Here is a 12067-nt window from a genome sequence, read left to right as displayed (position 1 = left end):
GGCATGTTTTCCCTCTGGGTAGAATTCCTCAGCCTAATTGTCTCCTCCTTGCCAGACCATATTTGATATCTTCAGGTTTGGAGACTGGATGTATTCCAGCAATTAATGGCCTTTCTCAGTTATAGATTGAAATTATTTCCTTTTGTGATTTAGTCTATTATCCAGAAGTGAAGCTATTGAATTCCAGAACATTTAAATGGGATAACTCACAAATAGGACTAATATGAAAAGCACAGCCATCAAGCCACATGAAAGCTATGTGGGCAGAAGATGAATATTTCACATGTAATGTTTTACTTTAAAAATAAAATAAATAAAACCATTATTCTCTATTGTAGTATATTCTTCTAATGTCCTAACCCTAATATTAGCTTAGAGCAATAGAGGTCCAAGTGTTTCATAGAGCAGGATTAGGTCTCCCCCTCTAACCTCCTGAAGAGTGGCAATCAAATTTTGTCAAGATACTCCTGTCTTTTGTACTGCAAGTTGGGTTTGACAAAAGTAAATAGTGATCTCTGTGTCTCTCATGCCCAGACCAGACTCCTTAAGGTACTTCATCCACTCAGAGCATAATTAGCCTGTGGTTTCAGAAATCAATGAGCACCGTTCCACAATGGAAAAAAAAAAATAGCTTCTGCAGTCACTGCTTTATGGCCCTCCATGTTGAGTTACTACTGCTCTCAATGAAATTTTACCACATCTTTTATTGCATTCTGCTTTTTAAATCCAAAATGGAGCATAGTACATATCTCAAAAGCAAGAAACATTCTTAATACTGTTTCAGATATGTTACAGGAAATTATCTGCAATCAATTTGTCCTTTGGAAGAAAATGTAATGCAATGATACCTGGGCTTCATAACATACTACCTGTTTTTAATCAGCAGATTCAAAAGCTGAGCACTGAGGAACCAAGTTGTCCTTTCTACATGTCTAGCTGTCCTTGTTGCCCAAAAAAAATCTTAATGCTATGGTTCTAAATATAGGATTTAGCAAAAGCCTTCTAAGTAAAATTCAGTTCCTCTTTTCTCTTCAAAAAATGCTGGTAAAATGGGAAATGTAAACGAAGAGAGTTTATTTTTTCATGGACCAGAAAGGTAGTCTGGAAATGCGAGATGTAGGAATTCATGTTGTGACCTCTACCTTTGTGTTTTGCTTGCTGTTGGATGGGCCATTGTTGAGGGAGCCAGAGAGATCACTGTCTCTGAGTGATACCCTCTGGAACTGTCTGTAGGAGACATCCATCTAGTAGCTTTTGGGATTTAGACGTTAACAGAGTAATCCTGCTGTGGTTACACTGTCTTTCTTTAGATACATTTAATATCTGTTGCATGCAGACCAGCTAGAACACAAGATTTGGTGCATGGTAATGCACAACCTCTTTGCAGCCACTGGAGAATTGTGTCTTCTACAAGAGTGTTTATGGTTCTGATGTAACATGCAAAAAATTCTGTCGTACTGAGTTAGTGTTTCAGAAAGTTCTGATGCAGAGTTTTGAGAAATTAGTGCTGGAAATAACAAGAACCAGGTGCATTGGTAATTGAACAACTTTGGGTCTTATTTTCCTTAATACTATTACACAGTGGCTATTGGAGTATTGGACAGTTATGTGTACACAGAATAAGTAAATACTCTGAAGAAAGAGTTCATGTAATCAAGACTTCACTCTCACATTCTGATAAATCTACTTTCATGGATGGTGCTGATTCTTTACCAGAATTATGGAAAATGCATTGGGAAATCTGCAAGAAATTGGAATGCCAATATTGTCTGGCTGTAGTTTGGTTTGAGTTTGGTTGGATTTCTGGTTTTCTTTGTTGGTTTTTGATGCAGTTGTATTTGCGGTGCTAAAACAGAACTTCTGCTTGAGCTCCTATTCAATTCTGCAGGAGGGGGAATGGTTATCTACTTGCAAATCCCTTTCAGTAGGGGCCTGCTGTGCTACTTACTTTCCTTTAACAAAAATATTCTGATTGTGCATGTCCTGTTTTACTTTTCAGTTAAAGGATGTTTTTCAGTGAAAACAAGCAACTTAGCAACAAAAATGAAAGCTAAATGGGAAATTAAGTAATTTAATGACAGTGAAGTCTCTAAAACACTTCTGCTGGTAGCATTCAGAAAAACACTGATACTTGCACACTGCCAGCAGTTCAAGTCCAGCATATCCCCATTCAGCTGCACTTCACTTTGTGTTAATTCCTCGTTTTTGAAGGAGGCGAACCAAGAAACTAATGATGTGTCTCAGTTACATTCTGTCTAATCCTGAAGTAGCAAGCTTAACACAGGGTGTTTGGCAGGATGTTGAGGTTGGGTTTTGTAATTAAATCAGTGTGCGTAAGGAAAGGAAGAGCAATGTGATCTTGATTCTTGACTTCTGCTCTTGGCAGGTTTTCCCCTTTGCTCCTGTAACAGCAATGGTGCAGGTTAATGGGAGTTGCTCCTTGGGCATTTGTGAGTTTGAGGTCAGGCCCTTTTATGGAAACAGGCTTTTCACACACTTAAACCAAACATGAGCATATTCACTTGGAAAGAAATGCAGAAACAGTCCTGGTATTTCTGAGCCTGCCACAAGGAGCAATGGAGCAAGTCAGCTAGGGGAAAGCAAGCTTCAGAATTAGATATGAACCCGAGCTTGGCCTTTAGTTCAAACACACCTGTCTGCCCACTGCAGGCTGGAACTCAGCAGCCTGGTCTTAATTTCTGGCTCCCAAATGTATAATATGAACCACCCCAAACAAATGGATCCCATCAACTCCAATTAAAACTACCTTTGCCAGCTAGCTCTGTGCCTGAGCAGTTATTTCATGAATCATTGCAGAGCCCCATGTATTTGCTCATTTGTGTCCATCACTGCGTGCCACCTGTGCAACGAGCTCACACACCTCACAGTGTCACTGATGTTAAATATTTGATACTGCCCTTTGTGCTTTGCAGAGGCTCCCAGAGCAGCACAGGTGCTTTTGTGTGCTTCCAGCCCCAGCTGCCTGGCACAGTGGGAACACAGTGCTGCTGTTGCCATGTGACATTCCAGACCCCAGGATGCAGTTCTGAGTGACTGAAGGATAAGCCCATATCCTGACATAGAACAGCACCATTTCTTCTCATAGCCTTTGCTGCATGTTTGTAGTAAGTTTGATAAAGCTCATCAGATAAGGCTCAATGTTCCACTGCCTCAGTCAAGCTGTGTTTTCTCTCAGTTTCTTCTTCACATCTTGCTCACCCACACTATGATGGCCCCACTCTGGATTTCAAATACAAGCTGTAAAGTGCTGATGCATTTCCTGGCTGTGTTTTCTGAATAAATATACTTTTTTTGTTTTGAAATTTAGGACAGTGTTGCCTGGAAGTTTTTATTCCCCCTTAATCAGAGTGTTTCCTAAGCTGCTTTCCTTCTGTCTAATCTCTTGTGTGGGACCAAAATGTTTAGATTTGAGCGACATCTCACTTATTCACATCCTGTCAGATGGGAGCATTGTGTTGTTTGAGTTCACAATATAACCAACCAGGAGCTGTATGGGACTGGAACTGAAATTAGGATTATTTTTTATCCACTCCTATTCAGTATCTTTTAACCAGTTTACCAAATAATTCACCTAGTCACAACTTCTCACCTCAAAAACCAGCCTTGGAAATCCAGCAGACCATCTTCAGCCTGTTCAGAGGCTTTTTCACACTGTACTATCTCTGACATTACTCTGCTACAATCTCTCTCCTTCTTTAGCACTGCATTTTAACAGCTCATGAGACCAGCTTCTCAGCTGGTAAATTAATGCTGTGTTCTTGGGAGAAAGACAGAAGGAGATCCTGGAGTACTCCAGATACAAGGAGGTCGTGGTCTGATACCCTGAAGAGTGAGTGGCAGCTCCTTGTCCCTTGTGCTGAGCTGCCACTTGCACTGTGCTCAACACCCACACCCCTGACAGGCTCCTGAGACCCTGCTCTCCACAAACAGGGGTGCCTGACCAGCTCCAAGGTTTGCTTACAGTAGAAAATCTTCATAGCACTTCCAGGTCTTACCCTCATGACCCAGTCAGCCAAGGGGTGTCAGTCAGACAATAAATAATGAATTTGTGGTTTGGACACCCAAACTGATGCTCTGCACTTGCAGCTCTGAAGTGTTCTTGCTGAATCTCTGTTGGTCAGTACAGCAATGAGGTCCCTTCTGGGAGGGTATTGATACTCTCCATGCGGGCTTCTGCTCTCCAGAGGTGCAGGGGAGGAAGTGATGGGGAAAAACTGTGACAGGACCACTCAGTATTTATTTCCTCCTTCAATTATTTAATCCTTCTTTTAGTTCTGTTCCACTAATTTAAGCACCTTGTTCCTTTTTGTTCTCAAATTCTTGCAGATGCCTCTCTGGATAAATAGTTTGTTTCCAGTCAAGGACTAGTACCTTTAATGATATATACCCCACCACAACCCCATTCTCCACATATGAGTGATCACAAAGTATAGATTTCCTTTTTCTGATGTTTCACAAGTGTTGAAAAGGCAGGACGTTCTACATGGCTAAAAAAATGACAACTTCATCACTGGCCAGATAATAAATGCTGTTCATAATTTAATTTATAATGTTTGGAAATATCAGCAAAAGATGAGGGAAACAGTTTGGATAATATATTAACCCCTCCAAACCTTGTCCATTCTCTGAAACTCGACCTGAGTGTGACTTCAATATACAGGAAACTTTCCTTTCCTCCTTCTTTTAGACTGTTCTGTCCTGTTCCTTAAACTGGGACTAAGGGAATTTTCTATTGTGAGGCCCTTTAGTTTATCCAGATGTGAAAGAACTGCTGATCTGAAATCATCCCTTTATATACACATAGCCTGTGAAGATGTGAGAGAAAATATTTTTTTTGCTGCACTAAGACCTTATAGGACATCAGCTAGTTGCAGAGCCACCAAGTTAAAACCAGTTGAAAACTCCTGCCAAGCTACAAAAACACCCCAAGAAGGCATTGTGAAAAGCTCTTGAAGGTGGTAGGGAAATGCGAAATCTTAACAAGGCAGAGCTTGCAGCAGTAAGATTTCCTATGCAGCAACTGCATGGTTCCCTGCCCAGGTGTAGGACAAAGATGAATCAGGCCCATTATGAAAGCAATTCATATTTAAATGAGATTTCCAGCCCAGTTTCTACAGTCTCAAGTGGTTATTCTAAGCATCTGCTCTTTCATGCTGATTTAGACCAAGCTCGAATGCTGAATCTTTGGAGAATCATAAACAAATTGTGTTAAATTGCCATTAATGGAAACAAATCACAAGAAAGGAAAGGCAAGGTTGTTAATGGTATTGCTGTTCTTAACTCGGGCTTTGATGGCAGTAGATGCAGTCCTGCAGCACAGAAGTAATGTATGTAAAATCACCCACTGTTCTGAGACCTCCAGACAGGCTGAGCACAGCAGGGGCAGTAGCACTGGAATTTGTTTTACAGGAAGCCTTTCATTTCCTTGCTTTTGAGGGGTTAAGTGAGGCACTTCAAGCCCTGTTCTCCCATGAGGGTTACACTAGGGAAGGGTAGTTTTCGTTTCCCCCAGGGGCTCCATAGCAGCTCTGGCAGCAGAGGCTACTGTCAGAAAACAGCGGATGCAATGAATCAATGTATTCCCCAGCCAGCCGGGCTGCAGTTCCTTCCTGACCACTGCTGTCCACCGCTCAGACTGCTGTGTCCGAGAGATACTGTGTCTATCTTGATAGATGGGCATGCCCCAGAGGCCTCCGGCCTTGGTTTCCACAGATAGGTTTGCGTGGATCAGGGGAAAATTAATTGTTGATGTTTTCATTGCATTAACTTTATGTCACACGGGGAACGCAGGAAATAGAAGGTGCATATATTGTAGTGTAAGAGCTGCTTGTAGTGCTTAGTCACATCAGGCTTCACTAAACTCCTGAAAATCACAGCATTGGGCCTACGCTTGTTCCAGTGAGGCTCCGGTTAACAAACTCAAGCTCTGGTCAGGTGTCTTTGACATTCTGTTCATTTCTACAAAAATCTCACTTTGCATGGATTGAGGAGGACTGAAAATGCACATATAATTCTGTTTAACTTTGGGTTTCTACCTTGTTTGTTACTTGAAGGGACGAACAATTTATTTAGAAATTTATAAAAAGTAAAACAAAAAAAAAATTCTGTGTGATTGTGAATCAATAGGACAAGTTTCACCCCACAACTAACTCTTCATATTACATGTCATCATATCATCAAAAAGTCTATGACAGAGATGTGTGCAGTGCAATGAAAATCTTTCATAGATGTTTTATAGATCCACTTCCAAAAGATTTTTCCTCATGATATTTTTCATGTAAATACACAAGCGATATTACAAAAATCTTCTGTCCAAAATTGATAACTCAAAGAATTTTCCAAAGCTTGTCACAAAAAAAAAGCAAATTATGTACTTTTGTAGCTGTTTTCCAATTGTAGGTTATTATTTCATAACCAGGCATTATTGAAATACCATATATTTACCATATATGACGTGGTAAATCTTGCACTTTAAAAGGGACATGGAATACAACAAAGGAAATGTTCCAGGTTTGTTTTTCTCCTCCTAAAATCTTACGATTCCTCTAGCTTCCAAGTGCATCATGACCCTCAAATCCACAAATCAGTCTTCCTTTTTTATATTGGTATGTTTTAAAGTTTCTAAAATAATTTAATGCTCTCTATACAAAAATGTACTCATATTAATGAACACAAGTGTTTGATAACAGAATTACGAGCTCAAATAAAAATGGAGCTCTAGAGGGGTATATCAGTTTTTCTTTTTTTTTTTTTCCCTTTTTTTTTAAATCTATAATACATTCTCAAGAGACTAGTAGAGGTATGATTACATTACATTGATTACTATAACAGTAGTTGATTCTAAAACAGTAGTTGATTCTATCTAACCATAATGACATTTATGTACAGTAAAATACATGCTAGCTGTAATTTTAAGGTAAAAATGGAAAATGGATTTTACAATACAACTCTACCATGTAAACATTCTACCAGAATTCAGGTACACATTCCTGTATCTCCCACATATCTTCGAGTTACTCAACACAAATTCCCTTGGAAATTATTTATAACCTTCCTTACATTTTGATTGGTAATGACAAGATTTTAGAGCAATCCAAATCATAGAACTGCCATGTAAAAAAATAACTAGCCAAAAATGGAAAGCAACCCAAAAAAAACAACCAAGCCTGGAATCCCAACAACCAGCTCCACGCCCCCACTGTCATTTCTCAAGAGAGTGCAGCTATTCAGAAAATGCCTTGTGTATCAAACAGACTTGAATGTAACATTACCATTTAGCCATGATAATTAACCTTGTCATTTGGCTAGTCGTGCCTCTGAAGTCTCCAAATTTTTCATAATTTACTGGAGACAAAAGATGTTTAGAGCAATGTGTATTCCCGAAATACTGCCTGCAGTGTTCAATGAGTAGCTGTGTAGCATTAAATGCACGTGCTGTAATTAAATTAGGTAGCAACAAAGCAGGTGGACTGTATGAGTGCTGTCACTTAAAGTATCCTTTCTGCCTAGGCAGAAAATTTTGTTAGAAAAACATTTTTTCATCTATAAATCTCATTGTTTTTTCCTGACATCCTTTAAATCACAAATCCGATGACACTATAAATCATGTAAAATTTGGAATATTACTTTAAGCCCCTGGGCTCCTCATTGGAGTGCTGTCTGAATAAAAAATTCAGGTTGTTTACACAGAGAACTCAATAATATTTTTGCCATCATTTTTTATCTTGTAGAATATTTTGTGTAAAAAGGAATGTTTAGATAGTCTGCATATGAAAATCCTCTCCGTTTTTTTCAAACTACTTCTCTTGCCTTCCTCATTAACCTAGTAGTTTTCCATAGCCTACTTACATCAGTAACTTTTATGTCATTTATTTCAATGCAAGCAGGATGTGGTCCAGTAAATTATCCTCCTGCACAGTCTGCTCAGTATTACTTTAGACCATGGGAATAGTGAAATGAAAGCTCAATGTGAATTTAACTCTTTAAAATATTCATCCTTGTGTTTCCAATGTAAGTTACTGCTGTCCTTCAATGTTCAAAATGTTCTTGTAATGATCTAAAAGATCTCTCAATAAGAAAGCTTACCGAGGCCATACAGTCACCACCATCAAACCCCTTGCAGACATCATAAATATTGAGGAAAAACACCAATAATCCAGTGAAGTTATTTAGGTATAATTCTAGAGAATTTGTTGATAACCACTGTATAAGTCATTTTAATATTGCTTATAATTCCTTTGGACCACGGAAAAAAGGCAATTTTGCTGGATATCAAGGACTACAGTTGAACTCCTAGGGAAAAAATCCAAACTAAATGTTCTTGCATGTGGCCTTAAGACTCCTCAGCTCTGTTATTCCTCTACTTTAAATCAAGTCCTGCCACCATCAGTGACCTTCTACTTCTCATTTTCCATCACTACAATCCCATGAGCTTTCCAAAGTCAACACATATTCTTTTCTAGAATCTGTAGTATTTTCCTAAGACCAAATTAATTTTACAACTAACTATGATAGGGCAGTCCACTCTTTTTGTGTTGTCACTAAATGCTAGGCAAATTTGGGTCGCAAAGGACACACACAAAATACATTCGAACTGGACCCTGTGATTAAGATTTGCAAAGTTTTCTGGTACCTGATCTTTGCAAAGCTACGTGACAAATGGGATTTTTTCATATTCTCATGCTTTTTTTTTTGAACTGGGATCAACATCACACTTTTTCCTCCCTATCGTAATTCCACTTATACTAATTAGGTTTTATTTTGGCATTCTTTAAGATCCAAATGATACACATTCTCTGCTGTATTCTCATGAATACCAAGGCTGTGGACTAAATATTGTTGACATGTGTTGGCACAGTGCTTTTATACTTGGATTCCTCATTAAATTACATTACATTTTAGTTTTAATGAGCATAATCCATTTGATACTGTTGACCCAAATTCCCCTGAGGAAAACTGCAGCTCTGAATTGGTATTTGCATGTCTGAATCAACTGAGTCACATTCAAAATCATGTCAGACTTCAAATCTCAAAAAATGTCCTGTTTGAGTTATGCTGGGGGTTGTGACTAAGTTTTATTCTAGAAATGTATTCCTGCAAGGGTTTGTGGCTCATGCTGTATTTTAATCTTGTCACTGCCCCAGCTTGCATGCCACTTTCCTTATCTGCATCCTATCTCTGTAAACAGCTTATGAGAACACTGACCAGCAGGAAGCAGGAGCACTTTTCTAAAGCTCATCCTTGGGTGTCTTTTCTGAAATCATATTTCTTCTCCCTGTCATGCTCCTAAATCATTTCTCTTCTGCAATAAATTTTTGTTTCTCTCCCTGTTAGAATTCTTTCCTGTCATTCATCATGTTATGAGTACCTTTTGATTGAGAACAGGAACAAAATCCCAGTACATTTCAGGAAGTCTTAACTTTTTTCCTTTCTCATGATGTAAAAAATAGAGAATTCCACTCAAGAGTGACACCTTCTTTGGGAGACTTTCATTGATTTTATTTCAAAGTTTTGGGGTACTTCAAAAAAATGGGCTGTTGGAAAGATGGATTTATCAGTACTGTAAGTGTTTCTCTCAGTTTGCTAAGAAGTATGCCTGGATATGAAAGCTTTTGAAATTTTTTTCAAGTTTAGTCTGAAAATTATTAAACAGAATAACAACAGAAACCTTGGAAGATTCTGGAGAGGAAATGGTTTTATTGAGTCATTGCAGGAGATCAGCTATGCAGTTCAAAGCATGAGTTTATGATTTTGTTTGACCTTTGACTGAGGTTGCTGGATCCCCAGGCTCATAATGACAGCACATGCTGAGGCTCTGCAGAGATGACAGTCTCAAACTTGTGTATATCACTCCTTTTCACTGTGTCATTGGAGGCCTGGGATTAGCCCTGTAAAATTGTTCATGTGAATTTTCAGGTACAAAAAATTATGACTTGCACAGCAATTGCTAAGAGGTAAGGCTCAAGACATGAATCTTGCTGATCTCTTTGTTAAGACCTTTGGGATAACTAAGAAAAAATAATATACTTGAAGACTCAGGCCAGTCAGTAGGATGAATGTGTAAGTATGTTTTCCAGTAATGCTGAGAAATACCGTAGAAGGTCTTTTAAAACAGGCCATAAAAAAAGTACATTTAGATATAGTAGTTTTGCTTTGATGTCAGAGAATTAAGGGGTGATTTCTTTATAGCCTTTTGACCTCTGTTTTTTATAATTCAGAATTCCCAGACACATCCTCAGAGTGAGCTTCTGCCTGTAGATTTTTGGATAGGAAAAAAAACATTACCAGTTACAACCATGGCAGAACACGCATTTGTCTCAATCCTTTATTTCAAGTATATATCCAATTCATATGCCAATTCATTTCAGCATCCCACTGATCTCTCACTTGTTGATTCACACAGGATGAGAGCAGATGAGTGCTGTTGAACACCTGATTACATCCTTGGCCATGGGAAAACTATATAGACAAATACCAGGACTGTCAGCTCAGCATTCAAGACTTATGCAAGTGAAATATCAGAGCCAAATCGCCAAATTAGGCTTATAGAATACTGCTTTCTTCAATCATCCAATGTAAATATATTTTTCCATCATTTGTCTTGCAGATGATAATGAGTGTGAAAATGCAACTCAACCTTGTGGAGAGCATGCCAATTGCACAAACACAGAGGGAAGTTATTACTGCACGTGTATGTCTGGTTTCAAACCCAGCAATGGTCAACAACGTTTTGTTCCTAATGATGGAACCTCCTGTGTGGGTAAGTTATTACTGTCTGCCAGAGAGCTTTACACTGTCACTCTTCTCTTATTGCTTCTCTTAATTACAGAAATCTAGCAAAATGCTCTCATATTTGTGAAGTTCGGAATTTGCGTACAAAATTTCCACATTTTGGACTGGATGGAACAGGGTTGCTTAATATTCCAGTTCCGGCCCACACTTCTCCCTGACTACAGAGCATCTGCCATTGCTTTCAGTGACACTTGCATCTTGACTCTGCTTGCAATATATTTAAATCCACATGTCACAGATTTACACAATAAATGTATAGTTAAGGCCACACAGAAACCACCAATTCACCAATTTTTGCTACTGTTTCACTGGTCTGTGAGGAAGGTGGTCACATTCTCAGGAGAAAAAGTGGCAAAATATTCTGCATTCAGATCTGGATCAACAAAATTCTCTATAAGTTTGAACTAGTGTAATTCAAATATCTTTCGTTTGGAAACTTGGTTAGGATACTTTTGGTAATTTTTCAAGTCTAATCAAAAGCAACAAGCAAGATCAGTGGTTATCCTACCTCCTGTGCCAATAATTAGCCTCTGGTTCTATAGCAGTTGAATGGAACATGTTCAAAATTACAGGGGAGGAAAAGTTCTCTGGAAAAATGTTATTTCTAAACAACCATGCAATCCTTTAGGATTTCCTCTGAATGGAAGAACTGCAACTATTTCTCTTTTTCAAACTCCTGGTAATTTTCTCTATATGTTGTAAAAGTCCTCAGGGGATGGGAAAATGAGAAATAAATCTATTGCCCTTTACACCTTTATGCTGACTGTGTCTCATTCTAGGTATGTCTCCTGTGAGCTTGTGAGTGCTGACAACCTCTCTTCTCACTGCTCTTAATATCAGCAGAGTGGTTGCATATTAAGCCAGAAAGTGATCTAATCGACATTTCTTGCCCATTGCTCACATCCATCTAAAAGTGCTCTGCTTTATCCAGCTGCTATGAATCATTCTTAAATTAGCTGGGATGGAGACAGTTAGCACATTGAGCTGTAAATATTCTCACCATTTCTGCTCCAGGTTTTGATTTTCACATTATGATATTTTCTCAGCTTCAGAAGTTTGTCTTCAAAGTTATTTCTCTGACTGGTTTTGTGTCACTTTAACTTCTTACCCTTAGCTTGATAATTTCTTCTTTTTTTCCCTCTTTACTGGGCAGATTGATCTTATTTTATCCTCTACTAGAGTACTTCTTTTTGAATATCCACGAGGAGCAGCCAAGAGCTTTCAAAACACACACTGAAATTAAAAAATTACCTGT

The 12067-nt window shown here is 38.6% G+C and overlaps 1 protein-coding gene across 4 annotated transcripts in view; it reads left to right on the top strand.

The window, feature by feature from the left end:
- Positions 1-12067, top strand: part of ADGRL4 (adhesion G protein-coupled receptor L4) — a 73895-nt gene that overhangs the window by 27547 nt on the left and 34281 nt on the right. For all 4 annotated transcript variants that reach the window (XM_038144151.1, XM_038144152.1, XM_038144153.1 and 1 more), the window contains one exon: positions 10628-10780. In XM_038144151.1, the coding sequence (XP_038000079.1) occupies positions 10628-10780 (153 nt within the window). The remainder of the gene's footprint in view (positions 1-10627; positions 10781-12067) is intronic.

Source organism: Motacilla alba, chromosome 8 (assembly GCF_015832195.1).
Source record: "Motacilla alba alba isolate MOTALB_02 chromosome 8, Motacilla_alba_V1.0_pri, whole genome shotgun sequence".
Lineage (NCBI taxonomy): Eukaryota > Metazoa > Chordata > Aves > Passeriformes > Motacillidae > Motacilla > Motacilla alba.
The sequence above is the reverse complement of the archived record's forward strand: the minus strand, read 5'-3'. Positions and strand labels throughout refer to the sequence as shown.